The 25,207-nt window shown below is 50.6% G+C and overlaps 10 protein-coding genes across 10 annotated transcripts; 6 read left to right on the top strand and 4 right to left on the bottom strand.

Moving 5' to 3' along the window:
• Positions 1–879: 879 nt before the first annotated feature.
• BDV37DRAFT_200005 (malate synthase) lies at positions 880–3,155 on the top strand. Its single transcript, XM_032079833.1, has 4 exons — positions 880–1,451; positions 1,505–2,130; positions 2,184–2,537; positions 2,597–3,155. Exons 1-4 carry the CDS (start codon positions 1,091–1,093, stop codon positions 2,873–2,875), a joined length of 1,620 nt encoding a protein of 539 aa, XP_031937922.1. The 5' UTR covers positions 880–1,090; the 3' UTR covers positions 2,876–3,155.
• A 233-nt stretch (positions 3,156–3,388) lies between these two features.
• On the bottom strand, positions 3,389–5,211 carry BDV37DRAFT_274324 (uncharacterized protein; the record flags this gene model as incomplete). Its single annotated transcript, XM_032085216.1, has 6 exons — positions 3,389–3,490; positions 3,561–3,806; positions 3,941–4,318; positions 4,367–4,606; positions 4,674–4,839; positions 5,009–5,211. 6 exons carry the CDS (start codon positions 5,209–5,211, stop codon positions 3,389–3,391), a joined length of 1,335 nt encoding a protein of 444 aa, XP_031937921.1.
• A 1,631-nt stretch (positions 5,212–6,842) lies between these two features.
• On the top strand, positions 6,843–10,447 carry BDV37DRAFT_200464 (beta-glucosidase). Its single transcript, XM_032079838.1, has 3 exons — positions 6,843–7,540; positions 7,609–7,780; positions 7,832–10,447. The coding sequence occupies exons 1-3, from the start codon at positions 6,998–7,000 to the stop codon at positions 10,255–10,257; spliced, it is 3,141 nt and encodes a 1,046-aa protein (XP_031937920.1). The 5' UTR covers positions 6,843–6,997; the 3' UTR covers positions 10,258–10,447.
• A 79-nt stretch (positions 10,448–10,526) lies between these two features.
• On the bottom strand, positions 10,527–13,608 carry BDV37DRAFT_286474 (uncharacterized protein; the record flags this gene model as incomplete). The annotated part of the gene is made up of 10 exons (XM_032087925.1): positions 10,527–10,622; positions 10,722–10,949; positions 11,064–11,261; positions 11,319–11,525; positions 11,577–11,984; positions 12,043–12,616; positions 12,670–13,028; positions 13,086–13,203; positions 13,272–13,434; positions 13,521–13,608. The coding sequence occupies 10 exons, from the start codon at positions 13,606–13,608 to the stop codon at positions 10,527–10,529; spliced, it is 2,439 nt and encodes an 812-aa protein (XP_031937919.1).
• A 1,046-nt stretch (positions 13,609–14,654) lies between these two features.
• Positions 14,655–16,337, top strand: BDV37DRAFT_200528 (uncharacterized protein). Its single transcript, XM_032079840.1, has 4 exons — positions 14,655–14,744; positions 14,800–15,176; positions 15,229–15,426; positions 15,483–16,337. The coding sequence occupies exons 2-4, from the start codon at positions 14,844–14,846 to the stop codon at positions 16,116–16,118; spliced, it is 1,167 nt and encodes a 388-aa protein (XP_031937918.1). The 5' UTR covers positions 14,655–14,744; positions 14,800–14,843; the 3' UTR covers positions 16,119–16,337.
• An 870-nt stretch (positions 16,338–17,207) lies between these two features.
• On the top strand, positions 17,208–18,185 carry BDV37DRAFT_199975 (putative IgE-binding protein). Its single transcript, XM_032079832.1, has 2 exons — positions 17,208–17,600; positions 17,653–18,185. Exons 1-2 carry the CDS (start codon positions 17,337–17,339, stop codon positions 17,989–17,991), a joined length of 603 nt encoding a protein of 200 aa, XP_031937917.1. The 5' UTR covers positions 17,208–17,336; the 3' UTR covers positions 17,992–18,185.
• Positions 18,126–20,305, bottom strand: BDV37DRAFT_200340 (amino acid/polyamine transporter I). The gene is made up of 3 exons (XM_032079836.1): positions 19,457–20,305; positions 18,463–19,400; positions 18,126–18,385 (listed from the first exon to the last, which is right to left on the bottom strand). The coding sequence occupies exons 1-3, from the start codon at positions 20,026–20,028 to the stop codon at positions 18,261–18,263; spliced, it is 1,635 nt and encodes a 544-aa protein (XP_031937916.1). The 5' UTR covers positions 20,029–20,305; the 3' UTR covers positions 18,126–18,260.
• A 941-nt stretch (positions 20,306–21,246) lies between these two features.
• BDV37DRAFT_257273 (putative DRAP deaminase) lies at positions 21,247–22,571 on the top strand. The gene has a single exon (XM_032082923.1). It carries the CDS (start codon positions 21,626–21,628, stop codon positions 22,163–22,165), a length of 540 nt encoding a protein of 179 aa, XP_031937915.1. The 5' UTR covers positions 21,247–21,625; the 3' UTR covers positions 22,166–22,571.
• BDV37DRAFT_296786 (Fructosamine/Ketosamine-3-kinase) lies at positions 22,272–23,499 on the top strand (the record flags this gene model as incomplete). Its single annotated transcript, XM_032090189.1, has 4 exons — positions 22,272–22,454; positions 22,503–23,192; positions 23,257–23,383; positions 23,439–23,499. Exons 1-4 carry the CDS (start codon positions 22,385–22,387, stop codon positions 23,497–23,499), a joined length of 948 nt encoding a protein of 315 aa, XP_031937914.1. The 5' UTR covers positions 22,272–22,384.
• A 190-nt stretch (positions 23,500–23,689) lies between these two features.
• On the bottom strand, positions 23,690–24,906 carry BDV37DRAFT_199562 (uncharacterized protein). Its single transcript, XM_032079829.1, has one exon. It carries the CDS (start codon positions 24,619–24,621, stop codon positions 23,992–23,994), a length of 630 nt encoding a protein of 209 aa, XP_031937913.1. The 5' UTR covers positions 24,622–24,906; the 3' UTR covers positions 23,690–23,991.
• Between the last annotated feature and the right edge of the window lie 301 nt (positions 24,907–25,207).

The raw sequence follows: 25,207 nt of genomic DNA, 5'->3' as shown, positions 1-25,207 counted from the left end.
AATTTCAGTCCCAAACGCAGGTTACTCTGTAGTATGGTAGTATGGTAGTATAGTTGAGGACTACTTCCTGTCACCTGAGCCTTGACTTCTGGTCTGGTTGTAGTCAAGTTATCCATTGCGTTGGGAGACCGAACCGAAAGATATATTTTCATGCCGCGACTCCGTCCTATAAGGTTGGTGCAATTAGGTTATCTTATCGTAGCGCGACCACATCGGAATCAATCGGTAGCCTGAGGCAAGCCTTGCTTTTCGTGGTTGCAACAAATCATGGGTGACGTTCGGGAGGGCCGCGGTTGTGAGTGGAAGACTCGGATGTGCGGGGAGTTTATTATCTTTTTCCCTCGGTAGTTCCTGCGCGCTGGAAGTGAGTCGCCTGGAGAACAGTACCAAACCGTACGGTCGTGGTCATGATCGACTGGACTCGGTAAGGACTGATAGCTAAGGAAGCCATAGAATTGGCACATCCCGTAGATTCTGGCCGGTCGCAGTAGCGAGGCGGATATAAGTATAGAGTAGTAGTCATCTTGTGTTCTAATATCGATAAAGAGCTTATCGGTATACGGCGGCCCCCGGGTGAGGGGATCGAAACGGACGTGGGGAATTATCGGCCGAGAGCGACAGACACTGTCAGACAGCTCTGGTCGTGTATCGGTATTACCGGGACCCATACCGACTCTCCGCGGCAAAGTCACGGGATGCAGCTGGCAGCTCTCCAAACGGCATCCCGATTAGGAAGTTTCCGCTCATCCTGGCCGATATCGAATGCGACGGTGGCCAGTGACTGGTTCCGGGCCTATCGTAGGTCCATTCACCATTGAATGGGCACTCCAGAGAGACTGGAGCATGCTGAAATACAATACGCTGCGTTACCGTTCCAATTGGAGCTCCTGCCTATCAGGTTGAACCCAGAGTTCCCATCTAGCCGCGGTTGTCCATGGTCCTGACGTATGCTCCATTGCTCCAGCCGATTGTACTTATATACCCGTTGGTCGTACCTCGGACGCTTCTTGTTTCTCTTTGTCTGTTTCCAATTTGTCTTCGTACACTTGTTCGTTAGCTATAAACGAAAACAAGAACAAGGATTACCATCATGAGCCAAATCGACGTGCAGCTCAAGGATGTCGCCATCCTGGGCGCTATCCCCAACGATGCCCGCAAGATCCTCACTAAGGAAGCCTGCACCTTCCTGGCTATCCTCCACCGTACCTTCAACCCAACCCGTAAAGCTCTTCTCCAGCGCCGCATCGATCGCCAGGCTGAGCTCGACAAGGGTAACCTCCTCGACTTCCTCCCCGAGACTAAGCACATCCGTGAGAATGACGCCTGGAAGGGTGCTCCTCCCGCGCCCGGTCTCGTCGACCGTCGCGTGGAAATTACCGGCCCAACGGACCGCAAGATGGTGGTGAATGCGCTGAACGCCGACGTTTGGACCTACATGGCGGATTTTGAGGGTATGTTCTTCGCGGGGAGGTCTTGGTGGAAGCCACGCTGACGGTGGAAATAGACTCCAGCGCCCCAACCTGGGAGAACATGATTAACGGTCAGGTCAACCTGTACGATGCTATCCGTCGCCAGATCGACTTCAAGCAGGGCAACAAGGAATACAAGCTGCGCACCGACCGCACTCTCCCCACTTTGATCGCCCGTGCCCGTGGCTGGCACCTGGACGAGAAGCACTTCACCGTCAACGGAGAGCCGATCTCCGGTAGTTTGTTCGATTTCGGTCTCTACTTCTTCCACAACGCCAAGGAGCTGGTGGCTCGCGGGTTCGGACCGTACTTCTATCTTCCCAAGATGGAGTCCCACCTGGAGGCCAGACTGTGGAACGACGTCTTCAACCTGGCTCAGGACTACATCGGCATGCCTCGCGGAACCATCCGTGGTACTGTCTTGATCGAGACCATCAGCGCTGCCTTCGAGATGGACGAGATCATCTACGAACTCCGTGAACACAGCTCCGGACTGAACTGCGGTCGCTGGGACTACATCTTCTCCTTCATCAAGAAATTCCGCAAGCACCCCAACTTTGTCCTTCCCGATCGCTCGGACGTTACCATGACTGTGCCTTTCATGGATGCCTATGTGAGACTGTTGATCAAGACCTGCCACCGTCGTGGTGTTCACGCTATGGTAAGCATCCCTAGTAACGATCATCTATGTGCGAAGCATGCTAATTGAAACAGGGTGGTATGGCCGCTCAGATCCCCATCAAGGACAACCAGGCTGCCAACGACAAGGCTATGGAGAGCGTGCGCGCCGATAAGCTGCGTGAGGTTCGTGCTGGCCACGACGGTACCTGGGTAGCGCACCCGGCTCTCGCCGCGATCGCCTCCGAAGTATTCAACAAGCACATGCCCACTCCCAACCAGCTCTTCGTGCGCCGCGAGGACGCTCATGTCACCGCCAACGATCTCTTGAACACCAACGTGCCCGGCAAGATCACCGAGGAGGGCATCCGGAAGAACCTGAACATCGGTCTTTCGTACATGGAGGGCTGGCTCCGTGGAGTCGGATGTATTCCGATCAACTACCTGATGGTGCGTTTCCTTCCCCTTCTCTGCAGGCTCTCAAGGAATATCAGACTAACCCCGAATAGGAGGACGCTGCCACCGCCGAAGTGTCTCGCAGTCAGCTCTGGCAATGGACCCACCACGGCGTCACCACGTCCGAGGGCAAGAAGGTCGACAAGGCCTATGCGCTGCGCTTGTTGAAGGAGCAGGCCGACAGCCTGGCGGAGAAGGGCCCCAAGGGCAACAAGTACCAGCTGGCAGCCCGCTACTTCGCCGGCCAGGTGACTGGCGAGGATTACGCGGATTTCTTGACCAGCTTGCTGTACAACGAGATCTCGTCAGCGGGCCAGGTGTCCAAGCTGTAATTGCGTTATGATTTGTATGATTATACCATGGAGCATTTGATTTCTTAATTTCCTTTGTCTAGTTCCAAACAAGCATCAAGGTTTTGTGCATCAGTGTTGTTAGTCATGCCCTTTCTGGGGCCTATCAGTATGATGGTTTTAGGGCCTAGTTCAATCATAAATTAACTTGAACAATATGAGAAGGAGCAGCTGGACATGAGAAATGGCAAGTAGTCTGAACGATTGGGATAATAACTTAGTACACATACTAGCTAGCGTACTTGCATTTATCATAACAGCATTTTCGGGCCTTGTTGTTTAGGGGCTGTTGAACTAAGCTATGTACCTCTATAGCGTCACGATTATGATAGTACGATCCACCGCTAACACAGCAGATAAAATGTATAGTCAACGATGAGGATAAATCAGAACAACTTTTAAAGTCACCCTTCCAACCTGACCCTTTTAAAACCCACGGCAAAGCCTCCCATCCTCCTGTTCCGTCCATGCCTCGCTCCCAACACACTGACGACACTAGAGCAGACCCTCTGGATCATACTTCTGCTTAATCGCTTGAAGTCTAGCATAGCCAGAGCCGAAAAAGGACCACTGCCAATTTGGCTCGTTTGCGTTGGCCTACTACATAAGAAATATACTCATCAGCGACGAATGCATACTCAAGTAGACAGACTCCTTGCAGTCTCACCTCATTGAAGTAAGCACCCGTATCAGGCGCAAGCTGTCGCAATGCATAGCCTTTCTGGCAGGTCATATTGTGAATTACCTGGTCAGCCACAGCGGTAGGTAGGGATTCGTCCCAGCTTTGCGATGTGATGATATGCACAACAGCGTCTCTCCAGGCAGGGTTAAGTGCATTGTCAACGGGCATCCTGCTACCGGTCATGGTTCCGGAAATCGAAGGAGTCGAGACTCCATCCCATGTGGTTGTCATCTCAGCTGGAAGTCTTGAAAAAAAAAAAAAAAAAAAAAAAAAAAAAAAAAAAAAAAAAAAAAAAAAAAAAAAAAAGGGGAAAAAAAAAAAAAAAAAAAAAAAAAAAAAAAAGGGGGAGTGAAAGCAATACTCACATTCAGAGGCCCCAAGGTGATCGCCTCTAGAGTCTCCGCAAATAATTCAATATCATTCTTGACTACCCTCCGTGGGATGAACCGCAATGTTCTGGCGCTTTGCTTCGTGCCTACTGATTCGATAGCGGGCATCATCTTGACAAGTTCATACCATGGCAATGTGGCAACCGGCGTGAGGCTCGACGTAGCTGTTTCATTGGAAGCCTCAAAGAACTTTCGCATAGGTGCAAGAAGGTCCCCCACTGTTCTATTATCGGCGTCATATAGGAGCAAAGCACCCTGCAGTGCCAGGGATCCTCCACCCATCGAATAGTACTTATGAACGCCGGCATCTTGCAGGAGGTCCAAGTACCCGTGGGCCCGGGCAACAAATCTATACTAGCTCGAAGGACGAGTTCCACTCTTGGCTGACATTGACAGATCGACGAGGATCACCGATGGCATTGGGTACGCTTTCAAGGTAACACTTAGTATAACCCCAAATGTCCCTCCACCGCCTCCGCGGATGGCCCAGAAGAGATCTTTGTTCTGACAAGCATTGGCCGTTACCAATTCGCCTCTGGGTGTTACCATGACGGCCTCGATGATATTGTCTGCTCCCATGCCATAGTTGCCGGTGGCCAGGCCATGGCCACCACCCGTCGCCCATCCCACGACACCAACATCCTATTCATTCTTGTGAGCTTGGATTCGGGGCACTAGCAGTTTATCTTGCAGCATTGGTTCCGCCCACCGCGATGGCGTTGTGCTTCACCATTGCTTTAAATAGCTCTCCATCTTGTACACCTGCGCCGAGGGTGACTGTCATTTGACTTTCGTTTACCCCTGTTTGAGTCTCGCATGGCTGAGGCTGGAACGTCTCATGGAATTGGATTTGTTTCAGGTTATGAGTCCAGATGCTACAAAAACGTTAACCAGGTGTTGTTCTCTCATTGAATGGATGGGCCTCACGCACGACAAGCTTCCATGGGCCGTGCTAGAAGTAAGTCAAGTTAGCCAACCTGAATCAAACAGCAAGGAAAGACATCAAAATAGAATATCCCAATGTACAGACTACAATAAACGTACCTTCTTTCAAAACCATGTCCAGTGTTTTTGATATTCAACCGCAAGTTCCACCGCCGTGCAAACTTCAGCGCAGCCTGCACATGACCAGCCTCCGTTGCGTTCACGACATACGGGGGATAGTTTCCAATTGAACAGCCCTTCTCCCCGGCCCGGGTATTACCTGCGAGACTCGTTCCATTCGGATATATGGAGAGAGGGATCATTTGCGCATTTGCATTCTAGCGCGGTGATTAGCTGGGAAGCTGCCAGGATCAGAGCGACGAGGTGAAACATGATGGTTGAAGCATTCTTCATGGGATAAGGGGGGCTTATTTATGCTCGAATACGTCTGCCTGAGAATGATCGATACCACCCCTGACCTCATACATATTATGGAATTATTTTCCCACAGACCCATCTTCTTGTCACTTGGATACTATACATCTCCTTGGGTCGAAGCGGGCCTTCGCGAGAAAGGGCCCGAATACGAATAAATTCCATATCCGGCAACCCCACCATCAAGCCCTAAGCATAAGTTGAATACCGTGTCAAAGCTCAGGCGTCATCAGAGAATGATCGTGTATCCCGCTCGCTCTGTGCTTATTTCCCGGATTGGAAGTTAATAGCATGTTATACGTGAACGCTTGCTGCTGATTTATACATATAAGATCGCAAACTGTCACCACACACCAATGATCACACCGGCGATCTCTATTGGCTATTCTACATGTAATCCTTTCCAAGCCTTGGACCTGGTTCACAACATTCCTCCTCTCCAGCCCTTTTCCGTGAGATGTCCTGTTTATAGACGATGAAGGTAAGGGCAGACTCCAAACGGACAACACGTTCCCGCCGAGCTCATCGGAAATCCCGTAACGGCCGGCCAGAACATGTGATGGGCGAGATCTCCCGGCCCTTCAATGAGCAACAACGGGTCTGGCTGCAGTGGCCGGCTGATCAGATTGGATGGTCTCCATCAGGTACGGTGGATGATGCTCAGTGTGTCAGGGGTACTCATCCAGGATCCGCTTGAAGTACGTGGATTGTTCGAATCGCTGAGGTTCTTGGACTGGCCGTACAACTCGGCTGTTCGAACAATCTAAGCAATTCATACAAGATAATTGAAGCTTTCTTGTCAAGCTGAGCTCTCGTGCAAGCGATCAGCTATCGCCCCTGCTGTGGCTGAGTTTCAGAAGGCCGAAGGAGAGACAGCGCTTGTAGCTCGGCGCGCTCAACAATAGCAAGAGGCAAGGAGCCTCAGGCAGAGAATAGAACCCGAACAGCCTAACAACTAGCTATCAGGAAAGCCCAAGAACAAACTAAACAGGTTAAGGATCCCCAGATGAGAGGCAAAAAGGCCTCGTGAGGATGATCCTAGGAGGGCTCCGCAAAGCGTTGGCCGACGCTCAACAACAACACTGCCATGTTATCCAAAAGAAAGAAAGGTCAGCGAATAAATACCAGCAAGAAAAGCGGGATTAATTGTTTTTGAACAAAACTCCAGCTGTTGTTCGACGACGGTCTAAAATGCAATGGGCATAGTAGTTGTTGTTAGTATTCAGGGTCCAACATGCACCAGACCTAATTCGCCCACACTAGGACAAAACGAGTTAAGGCTGCGGATGGCCCAAACGAGTAAGCGTGATGTCTGCGACGCTTGCAACTGCTTTCCCCGGCTTTTCTCTTCTTCTTTTCCCTGATACCTTCCTGATGCTGTCCACAAGAATACCGGACATCTTCGTCGAATAAAATTACACATCGCAATCAAACGAACCAAGCGGATCGGCCCTCATGGCGTAAGCTCCGACATGTCCGCCCTCTGATTGGCCCATTCCGGGTCTGGCCCGTTTGGCGGCAATGAACAATCATTACTATTTCTGGTGGCACACACTGCACGCCGTTTCTCCTTTTCCTCGAACATGTGGAGGTGAAGCACCGACGACTGGTTAACGCTGGCTTCCTTTTTTCTTCCTACACTCGTTTCTCCATGCTTCCTCGCGCGTAAACATCATGCCGCCTCCCCCTTTCCGGGACACACCATCATCCGCCAAGAGCTCTCAGCGGTACACTCCGTTGCACGAATCGATCCCCGAAGAGTTCAACAACAAAGATTACGGCTCGGACGCCGACTCCCTTCCCCTCTCCGACCCATCTGATGGCGAGGATGACTCCGACATTAAACTCCGTCGTGTAGACCGCAACGGAGCCCGCAGTAATGCAACGACCGCCTATGTGCCCGTCGTGCGAAAGTCTGGCGACGTCGAAGCGTACCTAGACAGTATAACCGAGGCAGAGCAGGAGCTACTCTCGGCAAGTCGACAGTATGACGTCGAGGATGACGATGACGACGATTCGGACGGATACGGGATGAAAAGGGGGCAGAGGCAGGGGTTACTACAACGGACAGGCGGTCGTCGGACAGGTTGGCGGACGGTCTATTACTCGAGATATTGGTGGCGCATATTCATTGGTGTTGTGGTGGTCTTGGTCCTCCTGGTGTTGATATTCCTGAGCCTTGCGAGATCGAGGCGGGCTGGGGAAGACTTGGATTATGTACGTTGTCTTACTGTCGTCTATAAAAGAATCGCGGGGATAAGGTGGGGTGTGCTGACAAGTCACAGTCAATGATTCCGGCGGAATCATGGTTTCCTACTCCACGGGGCGGGACCTTAAAGGAATGGGAAACGGATTATCAGAAAGCGGCGTTGTTGGTTGGGAGCATGACACTCATTGAGAAAGTCAATATCACGACTGGGACCGGTTGGAAAATGGGCCTCTGTGTGGGTAATACTGGTATGTCTGTTGTATGCCCTTGTGTGCGCAACCGTTTACTTACATGCGTAGGGCCGGCTGAATCCGTTCACTTCCCGTCTCTGTGTTTACAAGACGGTCCGATGGGTATACGATACGCAGATCACATCTCAGCCTTTCCTCCTGGTTTGACTACGGGAGCCACCTGGAATCGCGACCTAATCCGGGAACGAGGGATTGCGCTAGGGCTGGAGGCACGCTTGAAGGGCGTCAATGTCCTTCTCGGACCGTCAATGGGACCTCTCGGAATGATGCCCGCAGGTGGACGAAACTGGGAGGCTTTCGGTTCTGACCCCGTGCTGCAAGGAGTTGCTGCGGCGGAGACGATCAAGGGCATTCAGAGTAACGGCGTCATGGCTACCGCCAAACACTTCGTGATGAACGAGCAGGAACACTTTCGACAACCCTTTGAGTGGGGAATTCCGACCGCGCTTTCATCGAACGTGGGCGATCGTGCCTTGCACGAGGTGTTTGCTTGGCCTTTTGCGGAGAGTATCCGCGCGGATGTGGCCAGCGTCATGTGCGCATACCAGATGGTGAACAACAGCCACGCCTGCGAAAACAGCAAACTCCTGAACGGTATCCTCAAGGACGAGCTGGGGTTCCAGGGGTTTGTGCAGTCCGACTGGCTGGCTCAGCGATCGGGTATCAACAGTGCTTTGGGTGGGCTCGACATGAGCATGCCCGGCGACGGCTTGCACTGGGCGGACGGAAAGTCCCTGTGGGGCAGCGAACTGACGCGTGCTGTGTTGAACATGTCCGTCCCCATGGAGCGATTGAATGACATGGTGACCCGTATCGTGGCGGCATGGTACCATCTCGGACAGGACCAATGGGAACGGCCACCGCCAGACGGTGAGGGCGGTCCCAACTTTTCCTCCTGGACGGATGACCAGACCGGTTGGTGGCAACACGCTAGCGCCGAGGCAAACGATCTGGATGGGGGATGGGGTGTTGTTAACAAGTACGTGGATGCTGGCGCAGGACACGGGGAGATCGCAAGAAAAGTAGCAGCAGAAGGCATCGTCCTCGTGAAGAACAACAACAACACCCTGCCGCTGTCCCGTAGCCCACCGAGTCCTTATCGCATTGGGATCTATGGTGACGATGCTGGCCCGGCCTTAGGACCGAATGCGTGCCCCGATCGTGGATGCAGTCAGGGGACATTGGCGTCGGGTTGGGGCAGTGGGACTGTGGAATTTCCTTTCCTTGTGAGTCCCCTGGAGGCTTTGCAGGATGCCTGGGAAGCCGACGTCGACATAACTCCATATCTGCAGAATATGGTGATGCCAGTGGATGTCCAAGATAAGGACTTGTGCCTGGTGTTTGCCAACGCAAACTCCGGCGAGGGATATATCTCTGCTGGGGGAATTCACGGTGATCGGAATGATTTATTCTTGCAGAAGGGAGGCGACACCCTGATTCAAGCTGTGGCTAAAAACTGTCGAGGCCCGACCGTGGTGGTTATTCACGCCGTTGGTCCGGTCGTCGTGGAGTCATGGATTGATCTCCCAGGCGTGGATGCGGTGCTCTTTGCCCATCTGCCCGGTCAAGAAAGCGGCAATGCACTCGTGGATGTTCTGTTTGGCGACGTTGACGCGAGCGGACGACTACCGTATACGGTTGGAAAGAGCCTGGAGGACTACGGGCCAGGGGCACAGGTGCTATATGAGAACAATGCGACGGTGCCGCAAGTTGACTTCTTAGACGCACTGTACATTGACTACCGGTACTTCGACAAATTTAACATTACGCCACGATATGAGTTCGGCTTCGGTCTCTCCTACACCACTTTCGAGCTGTCGAGGCTGTCCGTTAAGTCGATGCAATGGAAGTCCCGACTGCCAAAGTCGCGACCGCAAGACCACGCTTCCCCGCCAAAGTATGATACTCATCCACCCGTAAACGAAAACGTGCTTTTCCCGGAAGGTTTCCATGCGCTGGCCAAGTATATCTACTCGTATCTTCCATCTCTGGACGGCACGGCCGCAGCAAATTATACACACTATCCCGACGGTTACAACTTACCACAACAGCCGTCCGAAGCAGGAGGCGGCCTTGGTGGAAATCCGTCACTATATGAAGAAATGGCTAAAGTGCAAGTGCAAGTCGCTAACACAGGCACCCGCGCTGGTCAGACCGTGGTCCAAGCCTACGTGTCATTCCCATCGGACGTGGTGGAAGACGGCGACTTGGTAGAGGTGCCAGTGGACGACAAGGGGGAGAGGGTGACCTTTGTGCGCGATAAAGAACGGGTCGAATTTCCGGACAGGGTTCTGCGTAACTTCACCAAGGTTGCCCTACAGCCGGGCGAGAAGAAGACGGTTGCAATGACTCTAAACCGCAAGGATCTCAGTTACTGGAGTGCTCGCCAACAGAATTGGGTCATGCCGGACGGCGACTTTCAAATCTGGGTCGGGCAGAGCTCGCGGGATCTGCCCCTGCACGGCAAGTACTGAAACTGATGCCCCTTCGTTTATACTCTGTACAGTAAGCGTCATGCGTTGTAATTAACCTTCTTTCTGCACATAGAATCTATCATAGATATTCACATATATCAGTGCTTGCCCTTGTCCCGTGCAGTTCTGTCTCTCTTATTTATTCTTCCTCTTAAACCCCCGCCTCTCGATTCAGTCCTTTGCATTCTGTATTGAACAAACCCAGTGACAGAGGCACCAGCAGTGTGTATTCTGTACCCGTTGTCCCGCTACTGCCCAATCCTCATAGTCTACCAATCTTCTACGTCACTCCTGCTAGCGCCCACAAGAGAGTCCTCTTGTTCTTCCTCTGGCTGTCCCTGTGACACTATCTCGGCCGCTCTTGCCTAGTGATTTAGGTATGGAGTTAGCCGCGAATACAGCCTTTGGGGGTCATTTCACAGTCCGCCGCCTGGAAGGAAACATGATCGAATCAGGAATCTTACCAAGTTCTTGGCATTTGCATCCCGAAGCTCGGGCTCCAAAGTCAATTGCCTTACTGGACTCATATCATCTTCCATTCGCTGTCGGATATCGTTGGTGCTCTCCGCGACAGCCTCTTTAATCATCTTGCGGTCAACAGGTGTTTCCATCGGAAGATTTTCTGAGTCAGAGAGTAGCCGTCTCAACTCCTCAACACGTTTTTGGGACGTTTCTGTGATTGTGTCCGTTTTCTAGCGTGTGGAAGGCCAACAGGTTAGCCTTGATGAAGTCCAAGCTACATGCGGGAGTCAGGGAGCAAGTGCAGAGGTATCACCAACCCTTTGAATAATTTCATTTATTCCAACCTGTGCAGACGCCGAATAATTGCTGAGCTCCTTCTTTTTCTCTTCTACATGGCCGGGGCTACTACTCAGTTGGCCCATCTCGTCGACCAGTTTGAGCCCATTCAAAATGTGATTGGAATCGACCTGGATATACATGTCGGAGATGTCCTCGTACAGAGAAAAGCTAGCGCCAACTTCCATTGCATATTGGAAGATCACCTGTTGATTGTTAGCTCGGTGCAACAGGTTTCCTTTTTCAACTGCCAAGTTTCTTACGTTGATACGTTGTCGGCTGAGCAGTTTCTGTTTGGCGAGCGCTTCTGACGCGGATCCTATCAACTTCGTAAAGGGCTGCACATGGCTTTTGTTTGCCGAGTCTATTAGGGTGGCGACGGTGCTGAAGAAGATCGTCAACCTTGTGACCTGGTCCTTAAGTTGGATCAAGAAGGCAATGCAGTTACGCAACACCCTTCGGACCTCTTCCTAGAACTGGGTTAGAGTCCGCCATCCGAACAAGCTGATCTGGCTTCTTACCAATGTTGTTTTCTGTGTATTAAGGGATGCGATTTCCTGCCGAATCGAGGCTAGTTCATTCTGGAGCTTGAGGCATTCTTGAGTCATCTTGTGGGCCGTCTCCTGTTGGGCAGTGAGAGCATCCAGAGAGATCTGAAGTTTCACTCGGGCACTATCAATAGTCTGCTGGCAGAGGTCTTTTCTTGCCTCGATTTCCTTTGCCGAGTTGTCCGGGATCTTAAACAGTAATGGCGGGCGGCTCACAGCCTGCTGGTTTGAGGCCATCGATTTCGCATGCAGTTTCTGGGCCTTGGAAAGCAGGTCGGCAACGGTCTCCCTCCATTTCTTCACTTCAGGGGAGTCATCATCAAGTGCCGTCCAATTGACATCTCGAGACTTTTTACGTTCAGCGTCAAGCTCAGTTGCGACCTAGAGAGTTAAAATTAGCACCAAAGACATCAATACCGGGTAGGAGGGGCCCTCTTACTTTCAAGGCGTTGCTGAGAATGACCCGCAACTTCTTTCCGGTAGAAGTACGCTCATCCCGGGCCTTCTCGATATCTGTGTCCGTGCGTTGCAACAGCAGCTTTACCTGCTCCAGGTTCATACTTGGTTTCTTGGTTTCCTTTCCTTGGGTCTTCTCCGTCTTCCCCTCCGTTGTCTCTTTCTTCTCCCCCCCGTTTTCCGGGGCCTTCTCTTCTTTGCGTTCCCCACTAGCACCAGTTATTAAACTCCAGTCGATTTTCTTCTCGAGGAGCTCATTAAAGGCCTCTAGGCACTGGAGGACTAATGGGCATCGCACAAATGCTGGGTCAGTTTTCGCTGGAGACTTTTTCTGCGTCTGCCCACTTTTCTCGCTACTTTTCTCGTCCGCTGTGGCTGAGGCTGGCTTGGTACCTGATTCCTTGTTCGCTGAAATAACGTCTTTGACTGTTTCGGCGCCGAGCCCCAGTGCAGACGCTGGCGATGCATATGCAGCTGCTGCAGTCGCTGCAATCTTCACAACGCTAGCTGTAAGTTCTGCACCCATCATGATAAGTTGCTGTTTCATCAGGTCGTCTCTGCGATATTATTAGCGTCACTAGGCATATCTGCTCGTAACGGCGTGACATACTTGGTGGGGAATTCGTCCAAGGTACGATTGTACGAGTCTAACGCATCCTTCACCTTCTTCTCCTGTGCCTGTACTCTTTCGGTCTGCTGTTTGACAAGCTTGTCCTTCTCTTCTTTGTATATGGCGTTTGCCTTTTCTTTGCTGAGTATATTCTGAAACAACGCTGCATCTGCGCTCTCCTTGTCCTGGCAGGCTTCATGCAACTCCATGATATAATTCAGCCACATGGCAAACTCCTTTTCCATCGCTACAGAGTCCTCGACGCAGCTGGAGGCAAGTGTCTTCAACGTATCTAACATTATCTCTGTCGTGTCGGGTTCGAAGGGCTCATTTAGCAGATACGACGTGATTTTCTTGATCTACGCCGAGTTAGGTCTCGTCAACAGCCGGGATTCTGGATTATCATCTCCTCTCACCGTTGAAATCGCTTCCCTAGAATTTACACGGATTTTGGTCATGCTATTACGCGCCGTCATGAAAGCCAAGCGGCCTTGGTTGGACACCTCGACCAAATGTGCGGTGAGATGCGAATACCTATTTTTAAAAAATAAGAACTTGTCAACAAAGCATGTTCCATTCATCTCGTGTATTACAAGACCTACCCTTTAAGATATTTAAATCCTCCTACCGGAGGCTTGATTGTGGTGGTCCGCGCAATCTCGCTTGAGGCTACCAGGCAGCACGAGCCTAGAAGCTCAAGACAGACAGGCGCTGCACTGAGCATGCCTGCCCAGTTATGGTCGACCCAGGCTTTCAGCTTGACATCTGTTCCAACTGCGGTCAGGCCTGATCGTGGACTCTCTTTTATTTTCATTTTTCCTTTCTCCAATTTCGGGGGGTCGATCACTGACCATTGATGTAGTCGCGTGCTGTACCAGGCTTCGCCGCAGCGTAGACGAGCTGACCCGCAGTAATGGAAGTGCTAGGCGTAACAGTCATGGCTATTTAGCGGTGCGAGGTATAAGTAGCTTGGGATTGTAGATACGCCTTTATGGATGAGATTCGTTCAAAGAAGGGGCAATTGTCGAGGCGATTGTTTTCAACAAGGCGAAGAAGATTCCTTGCTCTCCTTTTTAAATGTGAGTTAAATAAATCCCCCGATCACGGAATTCTGTTAGATAGCCTACTGTTCGATTATAGCAATTGGGCTCCACCAATCTTCTCTCTGGTACCGTTACATTGTTGACATGGTGGTTCTTGCATCCAATGATGTCTACCCACCACGATCAACGACCCGTAGCCGTATGGCTGGCTGAAGATTACATTTTCCCAACAAATGAAAACACCATACTCCGAAGCATCTGCATCTCGTCGATCGTTCAGCTCGCTATCAAGCGGTCCCGGGCTACTATGTAGAGTTGTTGGTGGTGGGGGTGTGGAAGGGGACAAAACACGAGGGGGTTGATTAAACACCAATAGAATAGATAGGGCGGTAGGCAGATTCGTTTACTTTCTGGCTCTTTTTCTCCACTTCAGGCATCCAGGTGCAGCGAGGTGGTGCCAACGCAACCATGCACCATACTATAGAACAGAGTTTGAGTGACCCTCAGCTGAAAAAAAAGAGCCGAGCGAAAGGTGGATCCATATGCACCCGGATTACTCCGTTTACTGAGATAGGGCGTGTGCCAAGCTGGTGTATCTACTCTCTGCCGGTTTTTGTAACATGAGCGATTGTGAGGCTCTTCAACTCTCATGGCATCAGAGTACCTGAACCGTTGTTTGAGGATATTCAAAACTGGGTGTCGTGGAAAATGCCTCACAAAACACCCCGTTCGGGGAGCTGTCGGGCATGGGGCAATCATAAGAATTATCACATTGTCACAGCGGGGCGAGCTGGACATGCAGATCATTGAGTGGAACCGCAGAGGATCAACATTTTCTTGTACAGAGTACTATGTTACCCCTCATGCTACAGTGGGTAGCTTTACAGCGTGAAGTTCACCAGCCGGTATGAAAAATCTTAGCCATCAGTGGAGTACTTACTACTATATGGGTCCTCGTCAGTCACGCAGCAACGTAACAGATAGCGGCCTATATATTCGTTAATAGTTTCCTTCCTCGGTTCCATTCATCTGGTACTCTCCCCCCTCTTTCTGCAGTATATTGCTGCTTGATAACGTGCCGAAAAAGGGAAAAGAAAAGAAAAGAAAAGAACCTCCCCCCCACGATACACAATGGAGTTCGACACGTACGAGCCAGTGAACACCCTGGAACAGATCGACTCGATATACCCCCGGCTTACCGAGGTGATCAACAATGTTGACAGTCTAGCTGATGCAGAAGGTACCCTCGAACAAGCAAGGAAGGAGTCTGTACATGTCACAATTGAAGCCTATCGCGCACTCCATGAGCTCAGTAGCCAATTCCGTCCAGAACCAGTGGACACAGAGACTTACAAGCTCGGCCCGGAGTTCCTAGAGACGGCGAAACGCGTTTATGACCTCTTCCAAAAGGCACTCCAGAGTGTTGAAAAGTGGGACACCGACATACGTCTTTTGCACGAGAAGGTCGGTATCGTTGTCCGTTCTATGAATGCCGTTCTCTGACATCCCAGTCCAGTGCACCGAGTACACTAGCCAGGTAGCGTCCGTTACTGTCAGAGCGACTGCTGCCGACAAATTTTTGCTTTCTACACTCACAGAGCAAATCAACAAGATGCACAAGGAGTTGGAGGAGAAGGGAAAAGCAATGGATGAAGCAGAATCGAAAACATTGCAGATGTACAGATTAGAGCTTGAAAAGAAAGACCCAGAAAGTGTGAGTCGGAGAATCAATCTCAACTGCGCACATACGGGGGTGTTAACTGTTGGCAGAGAATAAGAGCTCGAGACAAGATATTGGAAGATTACAAGCTGATCAGTTGGCTTGTACCGGTCGATAGAGAAGACGACGCCAAGGTACTTCGTCTAGAGGGGGAGCAGAAGGGAATCGAAGCATTACTCAATGACCTGAAGAGGAACATCGACCTTCGGAGACAAGCAATTACCAATCTTAGCGCCCGTATAAATGACTTGAAATCAGCTCGTGAAAAACTCCTTCCGAAGAAGGAACAGCTAAACCGCATCTCCCAAGCATGCCAGAAGACTATCGAATCACTGGTCCAAACCAAAGACAACTTTACGAAGGCCCATGCCTCCCTCGCGTATGGGAAGGCTTGGGTGAATCCCACGTTTAAGATTCCGGTGGTGTCATCATATATCCGAACGGTTCTGGAGACTATCAGACTCGCACCGCCTCTCGCTCTCTTTGATGAGACCGAGAGGATAGATTTCAATGGCATACTGAGCGGCATATGTGCCAATATGGGCTCTCTTCCGTCAGCACTCTTTGCAGAACTAGAGTCTACTGAGTTTGATTTCGGCCCTCAGGAAGAGTCGCTAGGTGTGCTTCTCGACAATGTCCGTGCTTTGGTTCAATCCAGAGGACCGGCCACACCTATTTCCCAGTAGCGGTTGCAGCTGCATTCGACTTGGAGGATATACTGAGAAACCCCATTAGGTGCAAGGATAGTAGCCAGGAATTCGCCTTGCAACTAACGGGGTTTCTCAGTATATAGTTACTTCAAAAAGGAATATACTATCTTGGTGAGACAAGATCTAGGTCTAGTCAGGCTTTAGAGATAAAATGTAACTCGCAGGTTAGCTGTCCTATACGGGGATGCAAAGCTACTTCAGCTGTACTTTGTCAACCCTTTGCTATTAAAACCTCCCCATGCGACGCATAACTTAACACGAATTTGATCGCTGGTGAGCCTCAAAGCGATGTCCGAGGATAATCCCATTCAAACTTTCCGGTAGGCATGAGCGACAACATTATCCGTCTAAGTTATAAATCTGTACTGTACTCTCCCCATTATTTGTCGTCACGCATTGCCGGATACCAAATTACTACCACCGGTTGCGCCATGTCTGCCACAGTTTCCTTCGTAGGTATGTTGGGCACATAGAGCAACAGCACTGACTTTGATCTACCTCAAGACCTATATGTCGATCATTAATCATTGTTGGCATCAATACCATGCTGGCGAAGCACAGCCTTTTAGATGGATCTATATTACAGATCCTGGGAGTAGTAGCGAAAGAGCTTTTTCCTAGGTTTAAAGTTGGCCACTGCATATTAACAAGCAGAGTATTTGCAAGCTGCCACAGCGGCCACAGCGGCCCAGAGTCCTAGTCCCAGTAGTATCGATAAATATAGAGCAGGCTACACAGCCATGAAACATGAGATCATCGGCAATGGGGGAGCCACAGATGCCTCCACAAGAGCCCTTCTTCCTTCGCAATCAGCCACGCGCTAGTCGCACCGGGAAACGGTCAAGACCCTGAGTCGTGGCCAGTGATAATCCGCCGGAGATTACCCACAGGGCCAGCCGGTATCCCTCAGACGTGCCGATCGGGCCGATCATTGCTGTTAAGCGCAGTTTCTGACGGCAAATTCCAGTCCGATGTGGGTACTGTCTCACATAGATGCTGGCCACATGCGAATATTATCGCTTGCAAAATGTGACCCTAGCATGATAACGAAAGACCGAATTTTCTAGATCCCAAAGTCCCGTATAAATAATTCCCTGCGACCCCGTCCCAAGCCATCATCTCCTAAATTTATAACATCTATCTTTAAGGACCACCCACGTCGGATATAAACAAAGACAATCCCATTCATTCACCATGAAGTTCCTCGCCATCTCCGCCCTTGTTGCCGCAGTCTCTGCTTTTCCCTCCGTCCCTGCCCCCAAAGCTCAGAATGACCCCAATGCCTTCGGCGTCGTCGCCACTCGTTCGGGCTCTCCCATCCACTTCCTTACCCTGAACGCCGCCAGCTCCCACTTCTACCTCGGCGGCAAGGCCTCCACCTACTGCCCTGAGCCCGTCGAGAAGCTGGGCGCCTGCCCCCCGGGCAAGGAGACTGCTCTCCTGGGCGACAAGTACCTTGTAGGTTCTTCCTCACGTTGCATCAGCCCACAACCACTGACCCAGAACCCAGGACGTCGCTGTCCCCGGCGGCCAGAGCATCTATGTCGACCCCAAGGGCGCTCTCTCTTTCACCGCCCCTCACTCCGGCTACTTTCCCCCGGGCTCCTCGACTGAGGGCTTCGCCTACAAGCCCGGCAAGAACGGCACCCTAGGCAGCTGGACCTACAAGAACGGCTTCATGGCCTGCCCCACGACCAACAGCACCATCGTGCCCGGTAACCCCAAGTGGCAGGTCTTCGCTGCCTCCAACAACGCCACCGTCCCCACCGGCAACGTCCGGGACTGCCTCGGATTCTCGGCCGTTGCTGCGCCTTACAAGGGACCCGCCGCTGCCTGGGAGTACATCTAAACTTGTTACTCCAGGCATGTTTCTTCAATCCCCTCGACGAGTGCAAGAACCAGACATACTCGAATAGTATATACGGCCCCAAAATAGAAACATACAAGGGGGGAGATATTCGACACGCGCACCATGTGAAATCACATCCTGGAGTCGAGGATTATGTATTATACGCTTCTATTCTGTGAATATGAAACCCGATCCTTAATATCTAATACAACACCATGCATGCAACGATCTACCTTAGAATCAAACAAGTAAAAGCAGAATACAATCCATTAATCAGTATAATGCTCCTCCACCTCCTGGTGCTGACCCCCAAACCTCCTCTTCCCTCTCATTACCCAATCCACCGCAACAATGGCCCCTACAACGGCATACACCACACAAACATAATTCATATCTGTATCCTCGTTAGCACATTCCACCCCCCAACCCAACACAAACCCCAAAAGAAAAAGAAAAAAGAAAGGAACTCACTCGCAGGGGTAACGGGATAAACACTCGGAAACGAATAAACGACCAAACAAAACGCCGTCCAAGCGAGGACGACCCAATTACAGAAGCAGCCGAGCTTCCCCAACCAAAAGGGACCATGGGGAATATTCCGCCTTCCCTTGTAGAGCAGGGCGATGACGGGCACGACATAGCTGGAGTAGAGCAGTACAATGCACGCCGAGACCATGCTATTGAAGGCGGTCGAGGAGCCGATGTACAGGAGGCCTAGGAGGGCGACGATGGTGCAGCTGACGGCGTGGGCGTTGAGGGGCACGTCGAGAACGGGGTGGATCTTGGCCAGGAAGCGGGAGAAGGGGAGGCCGTTGTCGCGGGCGAAGGACCAGCAGAGACGGGACTGCCATGTGTGGCAGGCGATCTGGCAGCCGATGCCTGTGATCAGGATTAGGGATTCGAGGGCGATGGCGCCGGGTTTGCTTTGCAGGGCTTGGTGGAAGAGGGCGAGGATGGGGACGCCGGTGGGCGAGGAGAGGATTGGGGCGAGGTCGTGGACGCTGAAGAACATGGCGATGCAGTAGAACCAGGAGGTGGTGAAGCCGATGGCGACGGTGGAGAGGATGGCGATGGGGATGGAGCGTTCGGGGTGCGAGACTTCTTCGGCCAGGTGGGTGGCGGAGTCGAGACAGGCGAAGACCCAGTTGGGGTTGATAAGGCCGACGAGGAAGGCGAGGCTGTCGGAGGGCCAGCCGGTCGAGTTGACGAAGTTGGCGAAGACGAAGTGGGCGTTGGCGTGCGTGGGTGCGGCGGCTGGCACGGTGATGAGGATCACGGCGAAGGAGATGAGTGAGATGTACAGCGTTGCGGTGGCTACGGTGGGGAGGGCTTTGCCGACGCAGTTGAAGAGGAAGGAGAAGAGGTTGATGACTTCGTAGGCGACCACGGAGTGCCAGGGCTTGGGGACGCTGTGGTTTTGGTTAGATGAGTGTTTGGGCGGGGGTTTTTTCTGGGGGAGGTGTACAAGTCTGGATGGGATAGCTGCCACATGCCGACGCCGGCGGAGCCTAGGCTTAAGGCCACACTGGCGCAGGTGAAGATGGCGCCCGCCCAGGCGAGCCATCCGGTGAGGTAGGAGGCGAATGCGGCGTATCTTTTGGGGGCGAGCTCGCTGGCCCAGAAGTATTGTCCGCCGGCGTTGGGCATGGCCGAGGCTAGCTCGGACAGCGTGACGGCGACGCAGGTCGAGACGAAGGCGATCCAGGGAATTCCATAGATGGTCAATACGGTTCCACCTGATTTTATACCGGTGATCAGCGAGGCGGAGATCCCGAACCACGAGTTGGCTAGCGAGAAGGCCACGCCCAGCAAAGATATCACGGAGAAGTTCCGTTGCATGTCCTGGGTGTAGCCCATCTCGGCCAGCCTTCTCGAGTCCGCATCCAGATTGCCTGCTGCGACGTCGCCATCGGCGGCCGTGGTGACGACCTTGTCTGCTTTGGACGTTTGCATCGCGAATTCCGTAGGGCTGTGGTGCACGGGCTGAAGCAAAGTGTAATTGCGCGGGCGCGAAGAAAATAGCGTTTTTAAAAACATTGTCAGTTACTCCGTACTATGGGCAAAAGTACAGTTGCATTGGGAGGGGCGCAAGGGGTTCAACTAGTTGCGATCGACTGGTGGTCGAGATCTGGTTGTACAGATTGATGATAAGCTGGTTGGGGCAGTCAAGTAAGGGAGGTAAATTGTTTAGGGCACGCGACAGCTGGACAATAATACAAGAGATAAGAAAATCAATCAAATTAGACAACTGGCTGTGTCCCAATGCAGTCAATAAGAGCCTTAAGTCGATAATACCACCAAACCACTGTCAACAAGCGCAGTGATATGTTCCAGCTAGAGTGCGATCGGAGCAAGCAATGACGAAGGGAATCGGTGAATAAACCAAAGTACTTAAACGAGTCCCTCCAGTGAAGCTAGAATCAAAGCTCCGTTCATTAAAGATTTCTGGTGGCCCACAAAGTAGAGGGTCGCACTTCAGACCGTGGGTCAATCAGGGAATGAGAATCTCCCCCTTGGACAGGAGAGGGGATAGTGTCCTGTGGTGTGATGTCGATGGCTGTTCCTCGTATCTTCCCATAGGATCCTTCTCGTTAGTGGCAGGGAAAAATACGACCGGTGTCTCTTGGCCTTTGACGGTCCCCCTGGTACACGTGGAGATCTCGAAATTTGTTGTGAAAAGAACCGCTGCACGGTCGGAAAGAAATTTCACAATATCTGGAACAAATAATTCTGCGGCTGAGATTAGAATATTTTGCTCTCCACGCACGTCCCTTACTCGGCATCTGGGGATCAAGGGCAGCCACCCCCACGTGAGCGATAAGACAGTGAAACATAATGAAACTGATGCTTTGGTTCCTACTTTCTAGTCGAGGTTTAAAAGGTCTCCACAGACGGACCGGTCACCGAACTGTCTTTGCCTAGTGGTTATTGGTCGGAACTCATGAAACGACAAGGTTTACTTTATGATTCTATACTCGAATGTTGGGTTGAACCGGTGATACTACTCGAGGGGTAGACCTATCAAGGTGAGACTTACGTGGCCTAATACATATTGCGCGAGCAAAATTCTTTCCGGTCTAGATTTTAGTGTCCGGAGCTTCCGGAAATCGTATCTTATCTGGTTCCGTACATAGGGCTGAGATGCGTCTGTATTGAGGGTAGTAGCAATAATAGAAAACACGATGTGGCGCCTGCTATTATATTGGCTCATAGAAAGCGTTGGAAAAAGGATCAGATGTGTCTTTTCTCCAAAGTAATATCGACCAATTTCATCTTAACTCAAATCAGACAATTATTGTGCAATGGAGAGTTAAACTGAGCGACTATCCCGACCCACCCGGTCTGGGGCAGGGAGCATCCATGATGGATAGCCTGATATGTTGTGATACCAATATCAAGTGCGACATTGTCCCTACTAAAGAGTGTAGTCATATAATTATGAATCAAGTATCACCTTCCTTGAGATAGTGACAATAGACATGCGAGGGTACGTAGCACGGTCCCGTGATTATCCCAAGCCTAAGGTGGTACATTGCCCCTGACCAGGGTGATTCTCCTTGATAATGTCCACACCATCCTGTTAGAAATCATTGATACTTCGCAAATACTTCACTTTACTGCCCTTGACAAGACAATGACATCCGCAACCTGTCATCCAAACATCGCAACTAGAGACCATAAAGCGTATATGGAATATGCCCTGGAAAAGGCCCGTCTGTCCCCTCCCGCGCCTACGAAGTTTTGCGTGGGCGCAGTGTTAGTCGATGCGGATCGAAACGAAATTTTATCAACCGGCTATTCAATGGAACTTCCAGGAGACAGACCCGGAGATCCTGGCAACACACACGCGGAGCAATGCTGCCTGATCAAGATCGCTGAACGGTACAAGGTGACGGAAGAGGAGTTGGGTACGGTGTTGCCGAAGAACACCATTCTTTATACGACCATGGAGCCATGTAGCAAGAGGTTAAGCGGTAATAGAACCTGCACAGAAAGGATTCTGAGACTTGCGAGTCGAATCAGGGTTGTGTATGTGGGAATCAAGGAACCAGGGGTATTCATCGCCGAGAACATCGGGAGAAGTATATTGGAGGATGCAGGTGTTGAGGTCAAATATGTGGAGGGAATGCAGCATCGTATCTTGGAAGTCGCTACTGCGGGGCACAAGAATTAAGGACCCTGGCTTGTACCCCACCAGCCGAGATTTGCAACGTCTTTGTTCGTTACTTCACTATGTTACAGTAACAGGAACCAGCGTTGTCCTCTCCACTTCCATTGTGAGCTGTAGCAATCTCTTCCTCAATACCTAACACATGTTGGCCTGCTTATCATAAACATTGCGGAACTTTCTTTATATCATATTCAGCTAAAGCACAACGTCATTACCTAAGTAATGGGAGATACTAGTGACAATGCTTCTAATTTTGACTGGGACACTACAGTTGACTCGAACGTCGTGGCGCGTGAGTTTAATACAGTCGCGAGATATACATAATACTGACGTTAATAAGACCTACCAAAAGGATGCCATGTTGTATCCTCCCAGAGCCATAGAAGCAGCTTCTGGGGCCACACTGGCCGCATTAATGTCGAATTAGCCGATGGAACGCCAGCATCATTCTTTATCAAGATTGTGCCAGAAGAACGAGGCAAGAATATGGTCCATGGGGAATTCGAATCAATGAAGGCCATATATACCCTGCTTCCAGACTTTGCACCGATACCGATAGCATGGGGGACATACAAGGATACACCAGACATTCATTTCTTTTTATGTGAGTATCGAGAGATGACACATGAGATGCCAGATCCGCAGAAATTTACAGCGCGCCTCGCGGCTCTTCATCAGAGCAGTACGTCACCGACGGGGCAGTTTGGTTTCCATGTGACTACATACAGTGGTAATTTACCGCAAATTAATGAGTGGGAAGACAGCTGGGAGGTTTTCTTCGCGAAGAATATGAGGATGGCCCTTGATCTGGAAATCAAGGCAAAGGGGCCAGACCCAGAACTAGATTACCTAATTCCAATCCTCTTTGACAAGGTCATACCGCGTCTACTGCGTCCGCTTGAATCAGATGGTCGGTCTGTAAAGCCGTCACTTGTCCATGGAGATCTTTGGTATGGAAACTCTGGAATTGATGTACAAACCGGCGAGTCTCTCGTGTTTGATGCCTGTTCCTTCTACGCACATAATGAATGTATGTTGTACCACTTGACTAACACATACATAATGTTCAAGCTGACATGTTGATGTCCTTTTAGATGAGTTTGGCCAGTGGCGGCCTGTCTGTAACCGATTTGGTGAGGAATACTTGGCAGCATATCACTCGTACGTACAGAAATCGGCGCCCGAAGAAGATTATGATGGCCGTCTAGATCTGTACAAGCTGTGAGTATACGACTATCCGAAACTAAACTGTCACTGGGTGTTGACCGTGTGATAGGAGATTCAATACCCAAGTCTCTGCCCTCTTTACAGAGAGTCAAGCACTCAGAGAGCAGTAAGAGTTCGTTCGATTCTAGTGGGCATACTTTGCACTAATAAAAGCCGCTAGGATGCTCAACGATGTGAAGGACCTTGTCCAGAGATATGGTTAAATAAAATACTCAGTGTAGTCAAGTTTAGGCTGGCCTTGGGATCAATTGGCTGTGATAAACGGGAACCAAATAAATACATAGCCCGTAAGGCTGTCACATAACAGCTACATACACATGTAGAGGCACTGGCCCTTTCGCGACTTAGAAAATAATAAGTGACATAGGCTCACCATATTGTCTCTGGTATTAAACTCCCATATAGCCCATACTAGCTTTCTCAAACCCCTCACACTGTAGCCGCCATGTCGATGATATTACAATCCAATGACATATGACCTCATAGAAAGAGTTTTAGCCAACCCTTTATTCTGCTTCGCATAAAATCTCAATACCATTAACGCAATAAGGCTTACATATAAGGCATGCGCCAGACTGCTTCCGATATCGCCTTGAACAAGATTAAGCCTGTATTGAGAAACTCTGCCACCGATTCTTAGCGATGCATCTTCCAACGCGAGAAAGACAACTTTCGAATGTTTGGAACACTTTAATGACAAAGCCGAGCCAGGTATCCCTCCCTAAAATCCCATCCGCAGCCGCGAGCGCTCGTTCTGTTTTTTGAACCTCTTGCTCTCTTTTCATGTCTAGGTATAATGCCTGATCGAGCTTAGGCGAGTCAAGTAATATCGGTCCAAGATGTTGTAATCTGTCAAGCTTGGATAGCTGACCCTCTAACTGCTTCTTGGCATACTTTGGTATTCGATTATCCTCAAGCCATTTGCTGTCTTCGCTATCCCTCCAGGGCTTTTGCCGATCCCATACAAGGAGGAAATCGCGAGGATATACGGTTACCGACTGTAGGATATCATGCCACTTATCCAGTACTTCCCAACTCATCATGGGACTAGACCCCGATGATGGAGATGCATGCTTAGGGATGAATCCGATTGCCACAACGGCACAGTAGTCAACATATGCCCTTATGATCGTAGCCTCAGATGCTCCTTGCAAAAGGCAGACGATATCGCGCTCCTTGGTCAACGGCGGCAGGCCTCGGAAGTACCATCCCTGCAAATGCATGGCTGTCATCCGTATACTGTACGATATGTGGTCATAACGTACTCCCGTGCTTACCACGCCCAGAACACAACCTTTGCCTTTAATCACCGCAACGTCTCCATCATCCCAGGTCTGTACACACACTTGCTCGCTAACATAGAACCTGATGAGTCGATCAAACACATCTTTCCACCGCAAGCTACAGTCGGGCAATAGAGATTACGAAGCATTATTGTCAGAACCCATGTTTAGTAACGCATAAACCTTGTCTCGGCGATCAGTGGCCTCACAATCCTTAAGAACATTCCATATCATTAGGTGAGAATGACTAGTATGGTTAACTTGATTAACACGTTTGTTCTATTCTGGATAGTCCCAGTATGCCTTGAAGAAACAACTTTCCATATAATGCCGTGATAACGATATGTAGTGAATGCCATAGGCAGCTGGGTATGTAATTTCTCGAAAAGCTAAATTACCAGGCCAATCAATCATAGTTCTATAAACCATAGCGTCTCATGCCTCAATTTTAGTCGGTGGTGACGTATCATCTCCATCCGAGCGCTGAAACTATTAATGATATTATCAAGCAAGCTATCCTACAGGAACTTGAAGA

This window comes from Aspergillus pseudonomiae, assembly GCF_009193645.1.
Source record: "Aspergillus pseudonomiae strain CBS 119388 unplaced genomic scaffold BDV37scaffold_76, whole genome shotgun sequence".
Classification (NCBI taxonomy): domain Eukaryota; kingdom Fungi; phylum Ascomycota; class Eurotiomycetes; order Eurotiales; family Aspergillaceae; genus Aspergillus; species Aspergillus pseudonomiae.
Note: the sequence above shows the minus strand (reverse complement) of the source record. Positions and strands in the feature narration are given on the sequence as shown.